General features: G+C 44.6%; 1 protein-coding gene across 5 annotated transcripts in view; it reads right to left on the bottom strand.

Moving 5' to 3' along the window:
• The window catches only part of SSH1 (slingshot protein phosphatase 1), a 55,326-nt gene that overhangs the window by 9,274 nt on the left and 19,534 nt on the right, over positions 1-26,518 (bottom strand). For 2 of the 5 annotated variants that reach the window (XM_039505491.1, XM_039505487.1), the window contains exons 3-10: positions 15,374-15,477; positions 11,600-11,667; positions 10,798-10,919; positions 8,195-8,263; positions 6,194-6,259; positions 4,626-4,820; positions 4,268-4,361; positions 2,932-3,060 (exon numbers count right to left, since the gene is read on the bottom strand). In XM_039505491.1, coding sequence (XP_039361425.1) covers positions 2,932-3,060; positions 4,268-4,361; positions 4,626-4,820; positions 6,194-6,259; positions 8,195-8,263; positions 10,798-10,919; positions 11,600-11,667; positions 15,374-15,477 — 847 coding nt within the window. Of the gene's footprint in view, positions 1-2,931; positions 3,061-4,267; positions 4,362-4,625; positions 4,821-6,193; positions 6,260-8,194; positions 8,264-10,797; positions 10,920-11,599; positions 11,668-15,373; positions 15,478-22,121; positions 22,202-26,518 lie in introns of those variants that run through there. The other 3 variants (XM_039505488.1, XM_039505489.1, XM_039505490.1) reach the window with 2 other exon arrangements.

Here is a 26,518-nt window from a genome sequence, read left to right as displayed (position 1 = left end):
AGCCCTTCACATATTTGAAGACTGTTCTCAGGCCCCCATCACCGCCAGTTGTCTTTTCTCAGGCCCAGTTTGTTTAACCTTTCCTCACAGGTCAGGGTTTCTAAACCTTTGATCATTTTTGTTGCTCTTCTCTGGACTCTCTCCAGTCTGTCCACATCTTTCCTAGAATGCAGCACTCCGAATTAGACACTGCTCCAGCTGAGGCCTCACCAGTGCTGACAGAGTGAGACACTCCTGTTACTATACCCCAGAATGATATTAGCCTTTTTTGCAACTGCATCACAGGTCTTACGTAAGACACTCCTGTTACTATACCCCAGAATGATATTAGCCTTTTTTGCAACTGCATCACATTGTTGGCTGAACAGGCCTAAACAGGCAAGACAGACAAAGGGCGAGAGACAGAGAATATTATTATCCCTATTCTACAGATCCCTAAAACTGAAGCGCAAGGAGATTAAGTAACTTGCCCAAGGTCACAGAGTGGAGCTTTCACAGATCCAGGGAAAGGACCCAGATCTCCTGAGTCCCAAAGCTGTGCCTTAGCCACAAAACCATCCCTCCTCTAAACTGAGGAAGTGTTAGCCCTATTACTTAAAGAAAACCACAAAGAGATGGCACATTTGGACAACATATGTGCAGTGTGTTAGGAGCACAGTGGGAACGTTCCCAGATTACAAAGTAATATTAAGCAGGATTTCAATCAGAAAAGCTCACAAAAATGATCCTAGGAAGGGGTCCAAAAGGAAAAGATGGGATATGGGACACTGAGGATGCATCTCCAGATTGCCTGTTCAGCTCCAGTCTGAGCTGGTGGGGAGCAGCACTGGCTCTGCTTGCTTGCTTGCATGAAGCGAGGTAGACAGTCTCAGGGTGGTTCCTAGCACATCACAAAACCCACCATAAATGAACATTCCCTGTTTTCAATAACAAATATAAATTGCATAGGAAAACCATTCAGAAATTCTGCAAAATAAAGTGGTCATTATCAGTGTTCCCTCTAATTTTTTAGGTCCATGTGCGGAATGAATTTGGTTATGTGCACCAATATAGAGGTGATGTGTGACACATAACAAAATTCCTGTGGTGGGGATGGGGCCGAGGGGTTCCAAGTGTGGGAGGGGGCTCAGGGCAGGGGCAGATGGTTGGAATGTGGGGGGATGAGGGCTCTGGCTGGGGGTGTGGGCTCTGGGGTGCGGTGCAGTCTGCCGCCGGGCTGCGGTGGGGAGAGAGGACTCCCCCCAGCTCTCTCTCGCTGCAGCAGCTGGGGCCAGCGGGAAGGGGCACCTCTCCCCACCGCCGCAGGTCCGTGATTTGGCCAGCGGGTAGAGACACTCCCCGCCACAGCCCTGAGTCCCTGCGTGGGGCTTAATAGGCAGCTGCGCGGCCGCGTGGCTTAGAGGGAACTTAGGTTGTTATATTAGTAACACCGAGTCTCAGGCTATTTGAGTGTGAGGTGGCCCCTAGAAGTCATGAGAGACAATGCTCTAGAGGTACATGCACAACACATTGCATGGAGAACTAAGAGGATTTTAAAACATGATTCACTCTCAGAGGCCTATTTCCTCAGGGTCTATCATGGAAAAGATGAGATTGCTGCAAAGTGCAGAACTGCTCCTGTCTCAGTTAAATCTTGGAGTACCATCTAATGGCAAGAGATTACAAGAGACTCATCCCCGCTCTGAGCCTGTTCATAGGCTGAAAGAGCAAATCACCTTTCAAACTGATGATTTATATAAAGCCAGCCACATGGGAGGCACTTTGACTTTCTCAGTGTATTATCATTACCTTTGATTTAGCAAGGCAAAAATAAAGGGCACATAACTGGTACACTTGGACAGTGTCCTTACCCCATCTTAAGAAAAACGACTCCTATTCGTAGAAATATTAAATAAATCCATAGTGGGCAGCCTTTCCTGTGCACAATGCACCCAACAAACAGAGCACTAACATCAGGGCCAGGACACCATTTTATTAAATCTACTTAGCTTCCAAAGCAGGGCAACAGGTTATTGTGCACACGCAGGGCCGACGAGAGGGGGTGGAAGCCAGTACAAATTACCGGGGCCTGGCGGTCCGGAAGGGAGCCCTGGGCCCGGCTTCCCCGGCCTGGTCCACCCTTGCTGGGGGACCCAAAAATTTTTTTTCACCAGGGCCAGAAGCCGCTCTCGGCAGCCCTGTGCACACGGGGAAAGTCACAGCAGCAGGAATAAATGGGGAAAAGGGAAAGACGAAGCACTTCCTCAGGATGTGGGGGAAGGCTGTCTTCCCACGTACTGTATCAACCCCTGGCAACCTCTTATTTATTTTCTTTCCATTAGAATAAAAGCTCCCATACTAAGACTCTAGCCCCTGCCAATTATCTACAATTACAAAAGCAAAATGCCATTCAGCCAAGTCACCCTCCTGCCTAAAAGCAGGTCCTAATCAAACACTACCCCCCGTACGTCAGTCCGCTCCTCAGCTCCTTTACTTCTCGTCAAAGGCCAGGTGAAACAAACACCCCCCCCCCACAGCATGCCACCATGTACAGGACCCTTCCCCACACCATGCCCCCCATGTGTTCTGCTCCTGAGCTGAGCTGGCCAGGAGAGGACCACTGATGGAGCACACTCACTCACAGGGAGAGAAAGGCTCAGGAAGGCCCCCTGCCTCTCTTGCCAGCCCATCACGCAGCCCTGTGTGTTCAGAATGACGGCTCAGCTAGCAGAATGGGCTGCTGGGATGTGGGCCTTTGGAAGCAACATGGGGAGAGGAAGGAAAGGAGACCTACAGTCTTCTTGTATAAAAGGTTCAACATCAGGCTACATCACCCAGTGGCCTTTCTCCCCATTGCAGGCTTCACACTCAGTTCCTCGAGCCCGGTGGCCGCTCATGTTTGACTGATGCCCCCTCCTCATGCCCAGCATAGCTTCTGACTCCGTGGCTTACCAGATACAGGTGATCAAAAATCAGAGATGGTTTGTCCATCTGCCCCAGGATAAGCAGCATTTCATTGTCTATAAATTCCTTGAATTCTTTCAAGTTGCAGTTCATCTGCTTCTCCAGCTCATTTCGTATCTGTGGGGCAGAAAATGATAAAGTATGCCACTTAGTAAATGACAGCATACCACCTAGATGGTGGGCTGTGCAAAATGACTGTCCACTTTTAAAAGGAGAGTGCCAATAAATTATACATCCAGCCATTAGAGAGCAAGAGAGACTACGGTCCACAGAGAAGTACATAAATGCTTTCAGAGACAAACAACCTCAGGAAAAGGTCATGTGAGGCCCCAGATTCAGGCTTTGTAAATAAAGCTTCATGCAAAGCCCAATATGAACACAAAACCTGTTATGGTATTTTTCACTCTGAGCATTCCCCTGAAGTGCTGAACACCCAGCACTGTGCTAGCACCGAAGAAACCAAAGCAAAACCCACTAGAAACAAGAAGTGAAAAACAGCAGCATCATTGTGGAAAGGGAATTAGATCTTTTAAAGTCTCTCACTTTTAAGGTGGTGGGTAGGAAACATTTGTAAGGTGTATAGATTTTCTTCTTTATCCCCTCCCTTGAAAAGCCAAACCTACCACAGCTTTCTACATTACAACACTGCATGTGAGTAACTCTACTAAAACAGAAGAATCTGAGCATTTTCAGGGCAGCCGAAGAAGAAATGCTGGCAACCAATTTGTGTGGCTTTTACCACTGCACAAAGCTCCAGGCAAGTCCACACGCAGGGTACATTGTGGGTCAGTTGCAGGTTTCCTTATACTCTCATCAGAGTATTCAATCACTGGTTGTAGGGACTCTCAAAGCCCACTGTGAGGTTGCTAAAAGCAGCAAAGAGTCCTGTGGCACCTTACAGACTAACAGATGTACTGGAGCATGAGCTTTCGTGGGTGAATACCCACTTCGTCGGATGCATGTAGGAAAATTAAAAGAACTATCCAGACATGCATCCCACGAAAGCTCATGCTCCAATATGTCTGTTAGTCTATAAGGTGCCACAGGACTCTTTGCTGCTTTTACAGATCCAGACTAACACGGCTCCCCCTCTGATACTGTGAGGTTGATGATATCCTATTTCACAGATGGGAAAACTGAGGGGCAGAGAACAGAAGACTTATCCAAGGACCTGGAGTAAATCTTGTAAGCACAGGTGGAAATATATATCCTGAAGGTCCTGACTCCCAGTCTTCTCTGACCCTTACCCAGTGCTACCTCCCATACTCTGGACAATGACAGGAACCGAGTGGTCACAGGCCAGCAAATGGTAGGTTTTGCTTACTTCCTTGGAGGTCACGTTTTCCAGGTCTTTGCTCATCATGATACTTCGGAGTTTGGCTTTAATAAACCGCTCTGTTTTTTCCCCCTCAGTTGGCCTGCAAAGGAAAATTAAAAGAACTATCCAGACAGGCATTTCACTGGGGCAGAAAGCCTCAGCAATGCTCTCTCGGTATAATAATACTCTTACATGGAGAAGGGGTGGGAAGGATTCAAATTAATTAAACTGACACTGATGACAGAGGAAAACTTTACAAAATTATGTATGAACCGAAAGGAGATCAAACTATTGGAGAAATGAAAGGGAAAATGTGGGATTTCTGAAGTGAACAAAGACATTCAAAATAAAACTCAGAACTGACTTGTCAACAAACAACACTGGGGAATCGGGGCGTGTCGACTCCAGGTCCTGCATCGTGTTCCACTCATTGATGCAACTCTGGTCCGAACTGATGCAGCTTTCATAGTATGTGGCCCAGACCAGAGCCATTCCACCTGGGAAGTAATTGTACCTCCGTGCGACCTCGCAAGCTTTGTGGAGGATCTGCAGGGCAGACCTGCATGTTTCAAAAGCAAAGAAGGGAAGAATCTGAGCATCATGGGGAGTAAGAGCACACAGAAGCCCAGGGCCCTGAGACTTATTTTCAACTTAGTTTGTTATGGTTTGGGTTTTGTTTTTTGACAGCAGCAGGTTTGCTTTTTCCAATTTCAGATAGAGGTGTCACAAACACTAAACAGTATGGTTTGGATGGCCTCTCAAGATCTGGTAACCACTCAACACAGGACGAAATTCACCCCATGCAAGAGACCAGCACAAGGCCTATGCACCACTTCTGTCCTGCTGGGACTTAATCATTAGCTAACTTAAAAACTCAGACAAAAACCGTAAGCACGTAAACACTTCAAACCACCTCTACCAAGGAGTTGAAAGGCACATTTAACAGCATTCCTAGCCCCTGCCACACACCGAGAACAGAGCCCAGATTGGGTAATTTGTTTTTGCAAATTATAGCATTTAACTTTTTAAAAAATCCTTCAGTTCTGTAGATGTTATTACACTGAACACATTGACCACATCTGAAGCTGCTAACCGGAGGGGCAGAGTTTTAAAATGGAAGTAACAAGGGGTTTGTTTGTTTGTGTACCAAATAATCCCTAAAATTACATCTTCTTCCACATCCACATCATTTCCCTATTAAATGTTACAAGAGCTCAGATTTCATAAACTCCAGGGCAGCCAACATAAGTATGTGCTAAAATCTATGCAATTTGTTATATATCGGAACAAGTCCCTTAAAAATCACCACCATTCAAGGCAATCTGTGGTCATAGCAGTGAGGGATTTCATGATATTCAAATATCCCCATTTTGCTGGTTTGGGATGTGTGTATGTGGGTGAGTGTGATTATAAAAGCTCAGCCAACATAATCAAAGCCGCGAAGTGAAACCCTGGGCTTCATGGAAAGTTATCAGGCTGCAGGAACTCCAGGGCAACACTGCAGCAACAAAGAGCACTGGAAATTCCATGAGATTGGCAAGAGATCCTGAGATGCTCTCTTCAGCTAGGTACAAAAATACAGAGAGAGCCAGTATGGGGTTTGCAGCCTCATCAATTCCATGTTCAACTCGGTTCTCATATTTAATAATCTTATTCATGTAATTTCCCTCAGTGCGTATACTAGAGAGTGTATAACTGCTCTGAACAGAAGCATGTAATTTACCATCAGGAAAATGGCAGAGCACGCTCATTACTCCTTTCAGCATACTTACCTGCCGAGACAACCAGCTTTCTAGCAATGGAATTTTTTTCTTAAGGTACTAAATAACAGCTATGTAAAATGCTAAATGCAGGGTTGTTTGTTTTTAAAAAAAAGCTAATATAAATTATCATCTTTTTTTTTTAGTAAAACTAAATCGGCAATATACATACCACATAGCTTGCACAGAAACTGGTTTGAAGATATGCATCTTCCCTGCAGTGCTCACACTAAATCCACTAACAGACAGAGAAGAAAAAGTCATACAATGCCCCCTTTTGCATGAGAGCCTCCATTGAGCAAACCACCCCTGTTTTCCTGCTAAGGCAGTAATGCCCATGCTGTAAAGCAAAACAAGTCACAGCCATTGCAGTACGTGTGGGCTGGCACTGACCATTCACCAAAATCAGAAATGGGAATTTATGCAACCTGATTATCTAACACAGCTCTTAATGGCCTTGCAAACAAGAATGTGAAGGGAAAAGTTTATCCAAGAGCACTGAAATGACTGGTCATTAAAATATTGCGTATTTGTTTACTTTGAGAAATCACTAAATAAGATCTAACACATTCTATCAGATAGCACAAAGGTAGCAATAAGCAAAAATAAATGATCAATTAAATGGACTGAGGTGAAAGAACCTAAATTTGAATTTCCCTTAACTTTAAAAATGAGGACACTCTTAAAACAGCCCTCTAACTGGGCAAAATAAATCAACTCTGCAAAAAGAACAGGAGTACTTGTGGCACCTTAGAGACTAACACATTTATTTCAGCATGAGCTTTCGTGAGCTACAGCTCACTTCTTCAGATGCATAGAATGGAACACACAGACAGGAGATATTTATACATACAGAGAACATGAAAAGGTGGAAGTATGCATACCAACAGGAAGAGTCTAATCAACTGAGATGAGCTATCATCAGGAGGAGGAAAAAAAACTTTTGAAGTGATAATTAAGATGACCCATAGAAGGTGTGAGGAGAACTTAACATAGGGAAATAGATTCAATTAGTGTAATGACCCAACCATTCCCAGTCTCTGTTTAGGCCTGAGTTAATTGTATCTAATTTGCATATTAATTCGAGTTCAGCAGTCTCTCTTTGGAGTCTGTTTTTGAAATTTTTTTGTTGCAAAACTGCCACCTTCAAGTCTGTCACTGAGTGGTTAGAGAGGTTGAAGTGTTCTCCCACTGGTTTTTGAATGTTATGATTCCTGATGTCAGATTTGTGTCCATTTATTCTTTTGTGTAGAGACTGTCTGGTTTGGCCAATGTACATGGCAGAGGGGCATTGCTGGCACATGATGGCATATATCACGTTGGTAGATGTGCAGGTGTACGAGCCCCTGATGGCGTGGCTGATGTGATTAGGTCCTATGATGGTGTCACTTGAATAGATATGTGGACAGAGCTGGCATCGGGCTTTGTTGCAAGGATAGGTTCCTGGGTTAGTGTTTATGTTGTATGGTGTGCGGTTGCTGGTGAGTATTTGCTTCAGGTTGGGAGGCTGTCTATAAGCGAGGACTGGCCTGCCTCCCAAGATCTGTGAGAGTGAGGGATCATCTTTAAGGATAGGTTGTAGATCTTTGATGATGCTCTGGAGAGGTTTTAGTTGGGGGCTGTGGGTGATGGCTAGTGGCGTTCTGTTATTTGCTTTGTTGGGCCTGTCCTGTAGTAGGTGGCTTCTGGGTACTCTTCTGGCTCTGTCAATCTGTTTTTTCACTTCAGCAGGTGGGTATTGTAGTTTTAAGAATGCTTGATAGAGATCTTGTAGGTGTTTATCTCTGTCTGAGGGATTGGAGCAAATACGGTTGTATCTTAGAGCTTGGCTGTAGACAATGGATCATGGTGGTGTGTCCTGGATGGAAGCTGGAGGCATGTAGGTAAGTATAGCGGTCAGTGGTCACATAAACACCACCCTATACCGGAAACCCACTGTGTGTTCCATTCTATGCATCTGAAGAAGTGAGCTGTAGCTCACGAAAGCTCATGCTGAAATAAATGTGTTAGTCTCTAAGGTGCCACAAGTACTTCTGTTCTTTTTGCGGATACAGACTAACACGGCTGCTACTCTGAAATAAATCAACTCTAATATCCTCTGAGCTATTCGGATCTTGCTCTCTCTGACACTCAAATCCGTCCTTCTAGACATTAAAATGTTTTTGTCTCGTACCCATCTCCATCAAGATGTATCTTGGTATCACTCCACAGGCGCAGGACCATCCCGATAGTGCAGCTTTTACTACCATGGAAAAGGAAAGAAGTGACAGCATTCAGTGCTATTGTTATAAAGAGTTCAAACGCAGGACACAATAAGGTTACTTTCCACTGTTAATTCCCAGTAGATTCTGAATCCTATGTATCTTTATTTAAAAACCTCACCTTCCTCTCTAGCAACTCTCACTGCAACATCCATGCTTATACATAGTGTCTAAACACACACGGTACAGCCATGCATGAAAATCTTCAGGTCTGCTCTGACAGCAGTGTGCTGTTTTTCAGTGATGGAGAGGCAACTTTTTAGAAGCAACAGTTACAAATTCCATCTTTTTCCCTCTCCCGCCAGGATCCATGTATCCTATCATAGGCCACTGTTGACCTTTACTTCATCTTCCCCATTAAAAGCCCCAAAGAGGGACAATTCCCTAAATGAGTGGCACATACACAGCAGGCACTCCAGCCCATCAGGCACCTGTGTGTCCAGTTGTCTGGACGCACAGACCTCCGCCCACCAGTGCTAGGTAGAAAATCAGGCACGAAGGACCCTTAATGGGCAGTTTGTGGGGTTTTCATTGAATCACTTTGACTGGAAGAAGAGGTTAAGGGGGTCTTATGAGTTTATCTAATCCAAAAAAGTACTTCAGTATGAGAGAAGAAATTTGTCAAGAAAACTAGACCATGATGTGGACCAGACACTTTCAACTGGTAAATAATTAAGCTGCCAAGATATTAAACTTTTAAAGGAAATGAGCGAGCATGCAGCAGCCAGTTTGTAAAGAATGCAGAATGATTTTTTTTTAAATCATAACCATTGATACAACAGACCAAAGCAGCCAACCGGCTAATTTCAATGCACAGGTGGGCAGTGTGCACTTCAGAGCCTTCCAAGAAAACGGGTGTATCAGTACAAAGGCCCTATGCTAGTAACTCAGAATGGTGATAGCCAAGGACTCTCTTTCCAGCCTCAACAAAGGCTCCAGGGCTGCTTAGGTAAAACTGCCATTACTGACTGACACTGGTTTGTACTGAAAGGTTTTCTTTAATCTAATCTACAAAGACGTAAGGTCCTTAGTCCCTCCTGTACCATTGACACATGGGGCACACCAGTTCTTCCACTGATGATGGTCACTCATTAGCTGTGGGACTTCTTCCCAGGTGATGCCAACACATTCAATACCCTCCTGTCACTGTCTTCTGCCAGTTCTCCTTTGGCCTTCCTCACTTTCTCTTCCCTCCCTTGGGTACCCAATTCAATGCTTGCTGAGCATGGCTCCCAGGTCCCATCTCCCATACGATGTACATGTCCCTGCCACCCGAGCCTTCTTTCTTTGATGATCTTTGCTACATGTGCTGCTTTGTCAGCTCCCTGACTCTTGTGGGGATCACTGTCAACGAAGAGAATGCTCTACCCAGAATCGAGGGCTGCTCTGGGATATCTGCCAGAGCTATTTCCCAGGTTACCCCCTCACTTTGCACTAGGAACCACCAGTAGAAATTATTTCCAAACCAGTCCATCTTAGTTTTGGACAAGATGTAGAAAACATTCCTGGACTTTCTCTAACGCATACTAACGTTCCATTCTGTAGTGCTGGGTTAGGAGCGCCTCTACCCCTCTGACAGCACTTAACAACAGTGGGAAGTGTAGCACCAAAGCAAGTAAGAAAGAACTTCATAACCAGGCACGGGCAGTGGGTTTACTGTCAATGAAAACATTTTCTTACTGTATATTAATTAGTATATATACTCCCTCCTAACACATATCTACCCTCTTCACTTATAGTACAGAAAAATCCACTCTGATTTATTAGAGGACAAAAGAAAACATTTTGAAAAAACCCTACATTTTGGCTACTCCTTAGGCATAGTCAAGTGTAACATGACAAAGGACTAGTGGTCTGATAACCGAACTAGGAGCCTAGAAGTCCTGACTCTCTACCACACACTCTGCCTGTGTCCTTGGGCAAGTAATGACTTCTCTGCCTCTGTTTCTTCATCTATAAAATAGGGAGAACACAAGGATTCTGAGGGTTACTTAATATGTTATGGGGCTTTGGAAATATTAAGCACTCTTTTCAGGAGATGGGTCTGTATCCCAGACAGAACAGAGAACTCATATTTGGGAAAAGCTAGACATAAATCCCTAATCTCACACCCATTTGGGTTTGTTTTTTCTTTGCAGGACCTTTATGCTATTTAGAAATTCATGCAGATCCATCACTGTCCAACTCCAGGACATTAACAACATTTTGGGCCAGATTTGAAAAAGTGGCCTCCAGTTTTGCAGCTCTAAGTAGCTGCAGACACGTTTGGGGGCAATTAGACATCTAGCTACCTTACCTGGCTACAGATTAGTCAGATGCCACAGTGCTATAAAAGGACTGTGCATACAGTACTTTGCCCTGAGCTGTTTGCAGTACTGCAATGCAGCCAAAGACCTGAAGGCCTCTGCAACATCCGGTCCTTCACCTTTATGGGAATCAGGTGACTTTACAGTACGGCAGAGAGAGTGTACTGTTCAAGCAACACTGTGGCACATGAGAAGTCTCCCTGACATACCTTTCTTTGCTGGAAAAGTCCACTCCCAGTAAAATGTTTTCTTCTGTGTCTTGCCGCCCACTGCTATACACGACCACCATGTATCTGACTCGATCTGTCCACGTGCTTTCCAAGCGCACAGCCTAAAAGAAGGCAACACAGCTCTGCAAACCTGCTGTCAATGACCATTATGGCCATTACTGTTAGAGTTCATTATTTGTATTGCAGTTGGGCCCAAATGCCCCAGTCAGCATAGGGCTCCATGGCGTTAGCTGCTGCAGAAACACATAGGAAGACACAGTCCATCCTCTCCTTGCACACATTTAGCGCTAGTTTAACCAAAAGCCTATAGGAGGGGAGGGAAGGGGCACAGTGGGAGTGCAGTTTCTTTGCCTAGATTACCGGTCCCCATTCTCAAACTTGTTACAAGATGAAGTCTGAAGGGAAAATAAACTGGGATTTTTTAAAAATGTAGGTTAAGTAGGGAAGTTGATAAAAGTACCAACCTTGCACTGGACTGGGGTATAGGAAGGTACTACTAAGAGGGCTCTTCCATCTTTTCCTGTTATGATTCTTACACTGCCGCGTCGCAGTGACCCTACCCGTGGTAATTCAGGAGGCCTTTCCCTTCTGATGTGACATTTCATATCCTCTACAGATGTGTAGCTGTCTGCATTACTCAAACAGGCAGGGTTTTAATAAAACCCTTCTTTAAAAGGGAAGCATGGCCCAGTTAGAAATACCAGTGATCATGGTGCTATTTTACAGAGCTATTTCAGACTCCTCCGGCTGAAAGAAGGGCAGAAACTGCAGACCCTCTTACCAATTTGATTCTGTCCTCACAGCGCAGAAGGTTGATCATCACTTGAAGGTGCTGAGGCAAGTCACCTGCCGAGATGATTGGGAAATAATCAACAGATGTTGCCATGGTCCCTTCTTAGTGCACTAAGCTGTGCATGTCCTGATGTATACAGAAACTTAAATTCCTGTAAGTAGAGACTATTGAATGGGAAGCCATTCAAGCCTCATACTCTCAGATAATTCTTAAAATGATAACAACAGAATTGAGTTTCCCTGGATACAAGACTAACTGGTCTGTCATGTGACCTGGACATTTTGGCATTTGGCAGGCATTAGATACACAAGGAATGCCTCTGCCACTGGTTCAAATTTTAACCAATAAGATTTGTCTCATAGCTACCACATCCTGCACTGAACAGTAAGATTTGTGGGCAAGGGATTGGGAGGGAGGGGAGAATGGGGAAACTAAAGATTAAGGCTATAATCAATAAATAAATTTGTGAATTTCATACAAGACAATGGGTCTGAGACTGTGGGCCTAACTCGGGCCATCTTCCTTTCGAACACAATAGGAGTGTTGCATGTGTGAAGGCTGTAGGACTGGACCTGGCAGAGGTTACAGTAACATTTTACCCATCCACAGTTAGTACCATTCATGCCATAGCATACGCTGCTACCTCACTATAACGCCACCCAATATAACACGAATTTGGATATAATGCGGTAAAGCAGTGCTCCGGGGGGGCGGGGCTGTGCACGCTGGTGGATCAAAGCAAGTTCAATATAACACGGTTTCACCTATAACGCGGTAAGATTTTTTGGCTCCCAAGGACAGCGTTATATCGAGGTAGAGGTGTACTTGGAATCTACAGAAGCAGACACATTCCTGTTTGGTAAAAATGGGTTATAGGATGAAGTCATACATGTGAAAATAAAACAAGACCCTGTCTAATAATGTGATAGCGCAAGCATAACTTTCTATACAAGATACAGTTCCTCCCATAGGATACTTGCTGGGCATATGAAATTGCTGACAGTCTGAGAAACCAAAAGCGAGGCTTGGCATTCAAACATGCTCTTTGTTATTCCGGAGTGTTTACTAAGCAGACATACAGTACCACACTGTGCCTTCCCCACATGCTCCTTCACGCAACGTGCCCTGATGGCGATTTTTTTTAAGCTAACCACTTATTCCAAAGCTGTCAAAGACAGAAGGCATAAAAATACAGGGCAAGTGGGGCTCAGTCTCTTTAACCCTATGTATACTTACCAGTTTTAATGTACTTTAAATTCTCTACTGTCTCTTCTCTCCCTTTTAGCACACTGGAAACAACCAGAATCTATAGACATTCTTAAAATGTTATGTATGTTTATGAGATATGTTTAGATGTAGCATCTAAATTAGAATTTCCTGCCTAAAGCCAAGAAATGAACTCTATGGAGCTAAGTCATGTACATCCTAGGCCCCGATCCCACAAGCAGCTCCTCCCCTCTGCACTCACTTGGAGATCTTTGCAAGAGTGGGGCCTGAACTGTGTTCTTAGGACTGTGCTAGTGTTTGTCTTGATTAAGCTGGACATCACAGGAAAATGGGGTTTATTCAAGTTTATGTAAGGCTACAATAACCAAAATATTAAGTCAGGGCTTCAAAAGAACCCTGAGGTGTGGAGACTTTTGGTAACTATTCCTGGTCTATTTCTCGATTTCAACAATTATTCCTTAGCCGAAAGCACTACAGACTCCTTCACACTAAAGCAGCTTGAAGCGGGCTAGTCACCTGTCTTTTGTGGTGTGATCCTCACTAAGCAGTATTCTTGCATTTTCCTAGTCTCCACTGAATAAATCTGATGGAAATGTGGCCAGAAGTCATTCTTCCCCTTCCCTCCAAAACTGGCCAGCTGAATTAACAGGGTAAAGGGGCTGCCATCCCCTGAAACATCAGGCATTGGAATGGCTAGTCTGAGCCGCTGGTAAATGCTATGCTCCTTTTAGGTTGAATCCTAAGGATGCACATGCCAAAGCCGGCATGCTGATCTGCAAATAAGGCTTCACAGTTCCATTCAGGACTGTGTTACGCCCATGGTTCATTTGGGGACTGTATGCGCTGTGCAAAAGCCTTCGTTCTGCCTACTCAAACCCTAATGTGAGCTGGTCCCTGCGCATGGCTCAGATTGGTTACCAAAGACAGTAAAGAGAGAGTAAAATGCAGTTCTGGTAACCCTTGCCCATGACCCATTTTCACTTGGTGAGATAATTTTGCCATTAGCTTTTTTCCATTTTCCATCTACAACACCAGAGTCAATTATTTTTATTTCAAAGGGTAATTGTTAAAACTGGCTTTTTTCAACAGCCCAGTGACAAAAACTGGAGTGGACAAATCTGCAGAAGGGAGTGGGGTTGTTTTGTTGTTGTTGCTTTTTATTATACATCTATCATGCATTCCCTCTAGCACTCCGGTTATATTTCTTATTAAAAGTCAAGATTATAACATAGCATAAAAATATACAAACCATTACTGATGAGCTATTTTTTCAAGGTAGGGACAACAAAATTAATTGATTTAACTAAAAATTACTTCTTTAAACATCATAACTATGTATTTATTTTGCTTAGGATGTTTGGATGGGATAAAATATCTTGCCTGGCATACAAAAATTCAGTAATAAATTCAACATGATTTCGGCCCTGATTCAGAAAGGCTTGTGTCTAATTTTAAGCACTATATTCGACTTCAAAAGGATTACTCGTGCACTTAAAGTTAGGCCCGTGCTTACGGACCTGTCAGGAATCAGGGCCTGCAGCAGAGCTGGTCTCCAGGCAGCCTCATCAACACAGCTGGCCTGCAGCAGCTGCCTGATAGCCATGCAACCTGAATGACTGCCATGGCCAGCAGGCTGGCTTTTAAGCCAGCAACAGCAGCAGCTCCCTGGCTTCTCAACGCTCATGCTCGCCGCTGTGCCTGCTCCTGTTCCTGCTGCTCCTGCCTTGCACTCAGCCTTGCCTCTGTCCTGTCCCTGCCTTGAGCCCCTCCTTGCCTGATACCCTGCTTGCTCCAGTTCCTGATCTCTGGTTTTAACCCCTGGCTCTGGCTCCTGACTACGGACTCTGACTCGACCACCTGGCTCTGGTATCCAGTTCCTGATCTCCGGTTTTGATCCTGTCTCTGGCGACTGACTACGGCTCTGACTCCAGTCACTAGGCCTGCTGCCCCCTCTGGCCACTAGGCTACAGCACCCTTGTCCTGGTCAGCTGACAAGTACCTTACTGAACCAGGGCTTCAGTGCCCACAAAACAGATGCTAAAACCACCTGATCAAGAAAAGGGAACAGCTCAGTGTAATGGGTTCATCTTTTTGCTATACAGAACACAAAGCAGGTTTAGTCAAATTAGTAAAGCGGCAAGAATAGACATTTCTTCTCAGGAGAATGCAGAAAACAAGGATGGCATTTCAAAAGAACCTCATACGGCTCAGCAGATTTTCCTCAAAGGCCCTAGACTAAAGGACACTGTGCTGAATATTATGATGTTCATAGAGGACCATTTTCTAGTTCAGTGAGTAACAGTTACAAGAGAATTACAGATATTTAAATGGGGACATGGCACTCATATGTTCCAATTCAACTTCTTCCATCAGAAGTGGGGTGGAAATCTGGTTTTACTCAGTGCTTTACACAATGGCCCACACTCTAATGCCGAGGGGGAGTCCCCCACTTCCTCGCTTCCATTATTAGTCTGTCACTGTGCACAACACAAGCAAATGCAAGAAAGTATTTCGATAAGTGATTTAATCAATAACCTGCATTCTTGTGAGGATGCTGCAGACTCCGCTGGCCTTGTGGACTGTTTCCCTGTTGTAAGAAAAGCGCTGCTCCTTTCACCATGAAAAAGCTCTCACTTAAGCTGGAAAACAAAAGACACAGGAAATCAACCCAAGGAAAACATCAGCAAAACACTCTCAGGGTCAGGATACATTTAGATGGAAAGTCCCAAGCTTCAGACATTACAGGGTATAACGTCTGACATTACTCCCGGCAACTGCACTGCTTAAAACTTGGGAGTTACATCTGGAGGGTATGTCATTTTTCAACAGGATCACAATGCTTGGAGTTATCTGCATGAGGTCTTACAGAGCTGGAAGTAAATTTCCATGTAATTATACAACATCATTTGATTATGAAACTCTACAAATTAAAAACAGCAATTGTAAGAACTCTACCACTAAGATGATGTGGTACTATGTAAAGTGCTGAACCAGTCATTATTGCCCAAAAAATCAAGAAACTGAAATTATACACAATTTTTTTAAGTTACAAGAGGGCTAAAAAAAAAAATCCTTTCTAAATGAAAACTGTACAAGTCAAACAAAACTGCTTAGAAACCTCACAATCCATGCAACAGTAAAGAATGGCTCTTTTGCTTCCCGTAAGCCTGAGCCTGCAGTCCTCGTGCATGTAAAGCGTCCACTGACAGCAGGCCAGGCCCCAATATGTGCAAACATGCCAATGTATTTCCCCAAGATTGAGAGGATCATGGATCTGAGAACATAACTAACAAAATCAGCAGTTACAGTATGAGTCAGCTCAAGTCTAATTACACGTTATCAGGATGTATAAGGGTGGTGAGCATTTGCCATTTGTGTCAGTGTCCATTTCTAAAGTTAGCATTTCCCACAACACTGAAAATCAGTATCTACTAAGCTATTTTTTTGGTTACCGCAGTTACTGCTTACATTGCATTTCTTCTAAAGATCAAGACACCAAGCAATGATCTTTACAAGGCAGGCCCTTCATTTTAGACCCAAATTTGCCTCCATCTCATACCATAGAACCTGAGGTTCTCATCTTTCTTTATTATTGTCAATTAATCTACTAAGCTAAAACACTGCATTCTGAGACTGGGACTGGAGGAAATGATTTATACTACAGAAATCAACCCCACTCAGGTCAAAGCTCCCTGCGCTATCTGCCCTATTTTTTTCCTTGGCCTCATTTTGGGTCTTTGTCCCTGGGGAGGAGCTCACACTCTACTGCTCAATTCTAAGTGAGGACTTCCAAGTGAAAGACATGGAATTATGGCATTCCACTTCTTCCCTCTCTGGAAACACAGTCGTGTCTCCACCCCTTCTTTCCAGGTGCATGGGGGCTGCCCAGACCAGTTCAATCGGGTTTAAATCTTCATTTTTGATTGGTTTGAAAGTTAGTGAAAATTCTGTCACTTAAGGTTTCCAAGATTATGTTTCTCAGAACAGTAAGTGAGATCCTTACTGCATGGTTATACTCTGAAAAGTGGCTGAAAACAGCATTTCTACATTTACTCTCTCACAGAGACTCCATATCACACTCGTTCAGTTTACTAGTAAAACAAAGTTTTTCCTAACTGCTAGTAATACAAATTGTGCCTGGGATCTGAAACTCAAGCTGTGATCTTTCTGACTTGTACACCACCAGGAAGAGATTCTGCAACTGGAATTTAGTTAATTCCATTCATCATGTGTGCACCACAGAAGAATCCAGCACTCTCTCCCATACCTGCATTGGTTCTGCTGCACTAATGGGAGAGTAAAGCAGTAAAAAGGGTAGAGAGTTATATAAGAACAGCATCACTAACATGAACAGCTCTGACTCTGAATACGTTCTGGGAGCAGATCTGCTGAGTAATGTACCACCTTTATAGTCATGCTTCTGACTGTAACTCATCTTCCTCCAGTTATACGTAAGAGGAAAGAACAGTTAAAATAACCTACAAGCTAAATACTTAGCAGTGGCCCTGTCTTGAGAAACTTTGGAAATAGTCTCTGAATCAAATTCCTTTACATTCCCCTTTGGAAAATGGGAAATGTACACAGTACAGTATAATTTACCCCATATCAAACAATGACTGTGAAATCTCTATTTGAGACAAAGATAAACTGATGAAGACAGGATTCTTTCCCCACATTAGTAACTATAGCTCTGGGTGGGTCATCTTTGTCTGATATTTCCCTCTGCTGTAGTGATGGCAGTCAATCCATCTCTTACAATAAAGAGGAGAATTTCCAGTTGCAGGGAAATGAGAATGTTGCATTATCTAATGTTTGTGAGATCATCTCGCATATCGGGACCAGTATGAAGTCACAGTAAAAGGGCAATCCGCCTGAGATGCTTTTTGTGGCCATGTACTCATCTACATGAAAATGAAGGTGGAGAAGTCAAACAACTCATTGAACGCAAGAAATTAAAAAAAAAAAATCATGCACATTTCTCGGACAGTGGCCCCAACCTCACAAAAAGCCAGCTCTCTGAAAAGCAGACAGTACATATTTCCCTACCACTAACTGCTCTCATGTCCCCACATCATCCTTTTCTACAGTGGATTTCAAATATCCAGTGACCCAATACATCAGCATGTCAAAGCTCCCCTTTGTGAAAGCTCTTATTTTAGGAGTTTTATTAACATGCGAATGCTGCCCAACGCTCTCCCAAAGACACACTCTAAGAACATGGGCTTCCTGCAAAAGAGATTTTTCTGTACTTTCTAACATTTTATGTAACTGTTCCGGAATACAGCTAAAAAATGAAAACAAAAGAAAGAAAGAAAGAAAAAATATTCCAACTCATTCTATATTGGTTCTTAAAAAGGAGCACATTTCTAAATTATGTTATTTTGATAAAAGCAACAAAACTCATTTCCAGACCTCAGTTACCATTATCTCTGCAAGACACAGGATTTTTTAGGCGTTTCAGTAAAATATATCTTAAAAAAACCCCACAAAACAAAAAACAATACCCCCCCCCCACTACACAACAAACCCTAACCTGCTGAGCCTGAGCAGCCCTGGCAATGCTCTAGTGAGCGACATTTGGTAGAATAAAAACAAGTGGCATGTACATACTAATTTGGACTGGATTTCTTTGAACAGCAGAAGCACTGTGCTGGCCCAAGAGACAGGCAGAAGTCAGTAAAACCAAAAAGATTCATAACCAACTGTTAAACTCACATCCTTTTGCTTCTAAACCCTTAAAAAAAAAGAAAGAAAGATAGACCGCATATTCTGTGAGGAGCAGAGAAATCTCTTGTCCGTTGATGCTACCCAGGAACTGGATGACTTTTAGAGAACACTGTGTCTTCCACTGATATCCTGGCTTGAAAAAGCACTTGTCCTAACATATCCTGATGAAAGAGGGCCATTCAAAGGGGAAAAAACAGCTGAAGCTTGTTTAATCACTTCCCTCCTACAGACTTTTTTTTTCCCTTGCACACTCTGGAAGCAACACAGCACATATCAGAAAATGCAAAGCAAAACAGCTGGGTTCCAAATAAACGCCAAATTCATTTGGACATCACTAGATAAAAAGTGTCACGTTGACTGATGACTATTTGTTTTTAATAACCATACACTGCATACCAATACAGCAATGTAGCTATAAGAAAAGCATCAATTTAAGTCTTTCCTTGCTTACAGTATGGCTACCAAAGTTTGCTTCATTCTTTTACAGGGTGAAGCATGAGTAACTGAGATACTAGTAAAATGAAGCCTTTCAGACAGTTTAGTATTGTTGTTTGTTCGCAGCTGGTCACAACCAAAGTCACTGAAGAAGGCGTCTTACAAATCCTTGACTAATTGTCCAGGGGTTTTCTATAGGCATGAACCATAATCACATGCTTACATCTAGCAAGTCCCACTGAGTTAACCAAAGGAAGAAAATGCTTCTCTACATTTTTTGCCCTGCCTGCCCCGCTCAACTAGGAAACACACCAGCCAGAAAACAACCCCCTGCCCGCCCCACCACCCCCCACCAAATTCTCACCAGTTCTGTCCCTTTCCAAGAGGAGTCACTTCAGACTCTGGACTTAGGGTGACCAGATGTCCCATTTTTATAGGGACAGTCCCGACTTTTGGGTCTTTTTCTTATATAGGCTCCCATTACACACCACCCCCTGTCCCGATTTTTCACACTTGCTGTCTGGTCACCCTATCTGGACTAAATGCAATGCTCAGAGTCAAAGTGACATTTGAGGGGCAGGGAGGGTTTTGAGGGTATCAGGAAATTTGGGTTCTATACCCAGCTCTGTCACTGACCTCCAGCATTTGACCTCAGGAAATTCACTCATCTCTCAGTGCCCCAGCTTCCTGGTCTGTTATTGGGCTATAAGAATATGACCCTGCTCACAGAGGTGTGAGGGGACATTCACTAGTGTCTGTAAAATGCATTGAGAGCCCCACCGTGAAGATGCTGCCATGTCATGCATTACAATTGGTAACCTTCTCTGTCAGGAAAGCAGGGGTTCTCCAGCCCCCATGGCAAAGAATCTTGTGACATGGTGGCCCGTATCCTGCTCTAAAGTCACAACAGGGCAAATCCAGGGTAATTCCAGTGAGTTCAAGTCAGTAGAGCTATTCCAGATCTACACCAGAGGGGGAGCCATATGTGTCCCATTGTTTACAAGTGTGAGGACTTAAGGGTCCAAGTTCTGTAGTTCCTCTGATATGGATGCTACTTTGCCCTCCTTGTACAGGGCCTTTATCCATATATCTCAAAGTATTTTACAAACTGGGTAAAGTAGGATCATCCCCATGTTGCGGGTGGGGAAACTGAGACACAGAGGACCAGTTGCTTAAACTACAGAAACAAAGCAACTCAGTGCTTTTGCCCCAGTTTCTCCCGACTTACAGGCCTCAGCTCTAACCACTGACCCACACTACCAGTCACATTTTAAAGAAAAATATTTACTGTTGTTCGAAAAGTTACTCACAAGGACATGGCTGCAGACACACTGCAATTACATTTCAGTTGTTTAAAGAGACAATGTGTGGTGCTTTCTGATCATTTCAAAACCTGTCTCCTATGGCCCCAAATATAAAAAAAGCAGTTTACGTCTTTTAAAAATACCTCGTCTTTGACCTTGTGACAAAACGCATGTTACTGAATGGGCGCTCACAGCTGGAAGCATAGCCCAATTGCATAATGTTCCCTGACATGCTCATTTTGACATCATGCCTCAGGCAGTGGTGCACAAGTGGGCACAAAACTTGCACGCTTAGGGTATTTTAGTTCTGTTTTTTAATGGGAAAGCTCGGATACTGGTAATGGCTGTGCATTACAGGATATAGCACAACACCATATCTCCAACTCCCTTCATCTCGGAGTAAATGTCCGCACTCAGTAGAGAGGTCATTTCATTCAGGAAGGAGAGGCACCTCCAGGGTAGAAAGCAGCAGCTCCTTAACAGTTTAGGACAGGAAGTAGAAAAACGTATCTACCTGAAACTGCAGGAGGAATTTAAGACGGCAGAACGTAATCACCAGAGTTTACGTTTGCCCAGGATACTCTGACTCTTGCTAAAAGCTCCATGGGATCTTTAATGAACATAATGGTCAGGGACTTTGTTTTGAAGTCTCACTGCAATAAAGCATATTAGCATCACAGAGCCTGCTGGGGCATGATGAACAGATTATTGCTGCATTTGCGGCTGATCACATCTAATGAGTACATTAAGGGCAGCTGGAGTTCAGATTCAGTTACTCAGAATTGTGGTCCAACTAGTCTCTAGAAGAATACTAGAAATTCTGAGGGCTTGGCTACACTGAAGAGTTGCAGCGCTGGTGGTGGGTTTACAGCGCTGCAACTTACTCACCGTCCACACTTGCAAGGCACATACAGCGCTGCATCTCCCTGGCTGCAGCGCTAGCTGTACTCCTGCTCTGCCTCAGGTATAACTATTGCAGCGCTGGTGATGCAGCGCTGCTCCGCCAGTGTGGCCACCAAAAGCGCTGTAATTGGCCTCCAGAATTTTCCCATAATGCTTTTAACTAAAGAACTCTCTTTGTTTTGTTATGATGCCTCTCTTTGTTTTGTTGTGAACTCCGGGCTCCCGGAACTGCTTATCTAAAAAATAAAAACACAGCTCCTGTTTGCTGTGAATGAGGCAGGCAGGGGGATGAATGTCCACAGCTAGTGTTTGCTTGAGGAGAGAAACAGCACGGTGGCGGGGAGGGAAGGAAAGGGAGTCCGTGGGAGCAGCTGCTTATCTGGTCTGCAGGCTATTTGCATTTAAGAGTGAATGAGGGGTTGGGGAAATGGTCAGAATTTGCAAGGCAGGGAGCTGACACAGTGGGAGCATGAACGTGGAGGTGAGAGGAGCCGAGGGTTGCACTGATATCGCCTTGGGCAAACTTAAAAGAAAGGAAGGGATCGGAACTTGCAAGGCAGGGAGCTGTTGTCAGCTCCAAAAATCCACTCTCTCTCTCCCCCACCCTCCCTGTCACACTCCACCCCACTCCCCTCTTTTGAAAAGCACGTTGCAGCCACTTGAACGCTGGGATAGCTGCCCATAATGCACCACTCCCAACACCGCTGCAAATGCTGCAAATGTGGCCACACTGCAGCGCTGGTAGCTGTCAGTGTGGCCACACTCCAGCGCTTTCTCTACACAGCTGTACGAAGACAGCTGTAACTCCCAGCGCTGCACACCTGCAAGTGTAGCCAAGCCCTGAGTCTTAAACTTTATTTTCCCAATTTCTGAACTACTGCGGGAGACTTCCACACCTTCTGGCTAAGCATTACCATCATCCTCCCCGCAGGGACTGCATGCTCTGGCCACAGGAAATGGTGAGAGAGGATCTTTGATCCACTGGATAGGAAACTGCAGGGGAGAAATCACACATAACTAACTTTCCAGCTCCTTGCTCACCCGGTCAGCAATTCTCTCCCATTGTTCTGTATCCTGGCTGCAGCACCACTGAAGGAACTGCGCTCACTGAACCCCCCTCAAGTTAAGGGCTGTAAATGACGGATAATTGGCTATCTTATTTAGGGTGTCAGCTTCCGTGAAGGAGCCTGTATTCTGGATGTCCCTCAACAGTTTTGGGGCCTCCTCCCAAATTTGAGCCCAGAGAATTCCCTGGATGGTCTTTTTCCACTTCAGTAAAACTTTTAATCATGGGCAATGGCTCCTCTATAGCCTCTGGCATGTACTTGTATAGCTTGGATAACCTTTTGCTCCACACAAACTCTGTAACCAGACCTTCCACAGGCACAAAGCCACGCCTTATTTCCAGTGCACTATCTCTTCGTCAAAAATCAAGATTCTTAACTGCCTCCTCATCAATTTTAAGATGTGTATGTGTGCACGTGTGGGATGGGGGTGAAGGACATCAATCCTTTAGTGCTAGCCCACAGCCCAGCAGGGAGGCACACAGCCCTGATCCATTGAACAGACAATTCCCTATCCATTTGAACAGGCATGTGCCCTCCACACAGTCAAAAACATTTTCAGCAACCTCTGATGATGCAATCACTAGGCTGCTCCTAACCAGCATGGAGAATAATGAGCACTTTCTCCATGTTTTCCAACAGCTCTGCCCGCCATTGCTTCCCCCCTCCCAGTTACCTGTGTATCAGCGAGCTCGCACCCTATCTCATCTAGCAGCGACCATCATGAGCCTAGAGCTGCCAAACACCACAGAGGACGTCTGCCTCCTCATTCCAAAATACAAGAGGGGGCAGATTCATCTAAAGGAGAGTCTGGCTCCAGGAGAATTAAAAGGTTTCCAACAATAGGAGGACTTTACATGGTGTATTTGACAATATCTGGCGAAACCCAACCTTAGCATTCACCAGTGCAGCTCCTGTTCCCGGCATGGGAGTTGTGCCCCTGTGCGCCAGGGCAGAATTCGCCCCATCATCTTTAGATTAAACAAATACACATTTCTTCCAATCCCACCCCCTACCCTGTTACACTTGAGAACACCCCACAGAATATCAGCTCCCTATCTTCACATGCTCTTCTAGTCACCATTCCCAAGCTGATTAGTTCATGGGAAATCCGTTTCCAGGCTCCGCAGTTAAAAACACTTGCTTTGTAACTATGCCTTTGGCAAAGGAGGCTCCAGCTATCTTTCTTTTTCTGTTCAGTCCAGTCATGGGCTCAGAAAAGTCAAAATATCTCAAGGCAATTCTGCAGCAAAATGTAATGTAGCCCTTTGCTTAGTTTCCCCAGTTGCACTCCCAGAAATGTGAGATACCACCTGGCCCCCTTCACAGCACATTCACGGGGCTGTTTCCAAATGGCTGAACCATATCACAAGTTAGTCTCTTACTGAAGTGGCCCATTAGCGAAGCCAGTTAAGGGGCAAACTTGCAGCCTTCTTGAAATATTGAAATACAAACAAAATATAAGGGGTGACTCAGGGAAGCAAGCATCAGGAAGATAAACATGTAGCAATACAGTTCCTGCTTCTTCAGCCAAGAGGACAATTAAAGTGCACTGACTGCTTGCTTTAGCTTGATATGAGATACATCAACTAACACTTCCTGACCAAGATAGGGGCCTTTGGAAGGGGTTTTATGTGACACAATAGAGCTGGTGGAAAATTAACTTTATAGCTACTCGTTTATGTTCCTGTAAAATCTGTTGAAATAGACATTAGAACCCTTTAAAGCAACAGCAGCTTATCTCTCCATTTTTCCTACTTTAACAAAGTGCATCATATATTTAAAATGTTTATTCGCTCTGCGTAACACATACCATCAACTCAGTCGTATAGAAAGCCTGGCATGCCCTAGCAAATAAAATAAAATGGAATCTCCTTTATAAAGCTAGTTGATACCACTGTAGTTCCCACTTCCTGCTTAAACACAATGTGTTATGGACTGACCCAGTACCTGATGATCTGCATTGCCGTGCAAAAGAGCTGGTTAAATTTCCTGGACCAGAAGAAAAGGGAATGCTCAAGGGACCGATCTCAATCTGTGTTTTATTCTTCACAAGTGAGATTCTACTATAGAAATACGGACACTGCAAGATGTGCTAAAAATCCACCATGGTTTGTTTTCAGTCTCCAAACACAGGCACACCTGACCTCCTGTTGTGAACAGTGCACTACAAAGGGCTATTTCCTGCACACAGAAGCACTCTTGATAGAGCTCCCTCTTGAGGACATTCAGAATACTCAGACCTACACTTTGAAGAGTGGACCATAACTTGGATTCCCAACTTGACACATCTGAGGCCTGATTTTCAGAGCCACTGAGCACCCACACTCCCTCTGCAGTCAGTGGGAGCTGCTGGTGCTCAGCACCTCTAAAACCCCCCAGAACCTACATGTCTCAAATTGGGCATCCAGAAACCCAGGCACTTGAAATTCGGGGATATTTTGAAAATATGTTGTCTTTGTGCATTTCATTACCTGCTCCTGAGATGGTAAAGCTCTTTCCATCTCTTTGGCTGAACTAGAGATTGCTAAAGCAAGTCCTACCCACACCGCCTAAGCTGAAGACAGGTTGCTACAATGAAGGGGTCTAAGGTATGAGGGGTGCTCCAAACCAAAGGAAGCCCTGCCCCAGAGAGAACCCCCTCACTTTACTGGAAATACACTCCTACATGCGCCAACCTGGCCACAATAGCCAAGGTTCTCTTTCCAAGCATGGACAATCGTGTACCCCAAGATCCAGTGTGTGCAGGGAACAGCAGGGCTCCCCAGCACCCCCATCAGTAACTCACACCAGATAATGCAAGAAAATTCCAGCCCTCTGGTGCATTTCAAGTCAAAAAGGGGGCTAGTGAGCAAGAAATCCTGGCAATCTTCACTCTAAATGTTTTTAACACTCCAGCAACAAAAGGAGTTTCTGAGCCTGTATTGTTTGGCTGAAAGGCGTAGGCTGCATTCACAGCACAAGAATGCTAAGAAGCATTTCAGACACTGTAGGCCATTCACAGCGCCAGATACAAACTCTCTTTCAGCACAAAGAGAAAAAAGAAAAATGAAACCAATCATTAAACCCACCAAAGCTTATTCCCCAGCATAAATGGACCTACAGTGACGTGTCTCAGGTCAGTCCAGTGTACCTCGAGATTGCTACATCACGCTTCACATATTCACCCCAAATTCAACCGCGGACACCAGAGCCACTGGAGGGGGAAGAGCAAGGAAACACACGTTTACCACAGTGTTAAAGCGCCCCCATTTGGAGCAAATTAGTGTGTCTCATGCAGTCAATCTGTCCGTCCATTATGGACACAAAGGAATAGAGGTTACATTTTCAAAAGCACCTACATCCCATTTTCAAAAATGACTTGGGCACTTAGGAGTCTGACTTACACTGAGACTTAGGGTATGTCTGCACTTCTGTTAGACACCCACGGCTGGCCCGTGCCAGCTGACTCGGGCTCACGGGGCTGAGGCTAAGGGGCTATTTAACTGTACTGTAGACGTTCGGACTCGGGCAAGAGCGCAGGCTCTAGGATCCTGCGAGGTTGGAGGGGCCCAGAGCTTGACCGTCTACACCACAATTAAACAGCCCCGTGAGCCCAAGCCAAGGTGTCTAACTGCAGTGTAGACATACCCTATGGCTGAGGCAGGGTGTCTAGCTCCACTGTAAACACACACTATGGCCCCTCAATCTCTTCTGAAAATTGGACTTAGGCACTTTTGAAAATTTTACTGTGTTTTTAAAATGGCCGGCAAGAAGCTTATGAACTAGCTGAGCACTGTATTATTTCAGGAACATCCTCCTGGCTCCTCCCCACACCCCCAAACCACCACCACCAAATTCTGCCTAGATTGGCTTCCCTAGACCTCCCTGGCAACACACTCCCCTAGCTGCTCCTTCTGTCCCGCCTGTCTCCAGTGTTACCCTCCCAACTCTCCTCTGGACTCTATAGCTGGAGGATGCTCTTTCCTGTGTGCTGACCCGCTGACCTGGAGCTCTCTGGGAGTTCTTCGTCACCTTCTTCTTTGAGGCAGCCTCCCTCTGCTCCTTAGTAAACAAGTGACTCTTGGCACAGCTCATCGTGACTCAGTGAATTAAGATGCTCACAATACCTTGCAGCTACGTGGCACCCTTCACCTGCAGATGGCAACAGGATTCACCCATGTTAATTAGGCCCCATAATCCTGCCTGGAGATGGGGTCACAGCCATTCCACAGAGGAGTCAAACAAGGCACACTGGCAATTTAGTA

Source organism: Mauremys reevesii, linkage group 18 (assembly GCF_016161935.1).
Source record: "Mauremys reevesii isolate NIE-2019 linkage group 18, ASM1616193v1, whole genome shotgun sequence".
In the NCBI taxonomy this organism is placed as follows: domain Eukaryota; kingdom Metazoa; phylum Chordata; order Testudines; family Geoemydidae; genus Mauremys; species Mauremys reevesii.
This window is presented reverse-complemented; position numbering and strand designations above follow the sequence as displayed.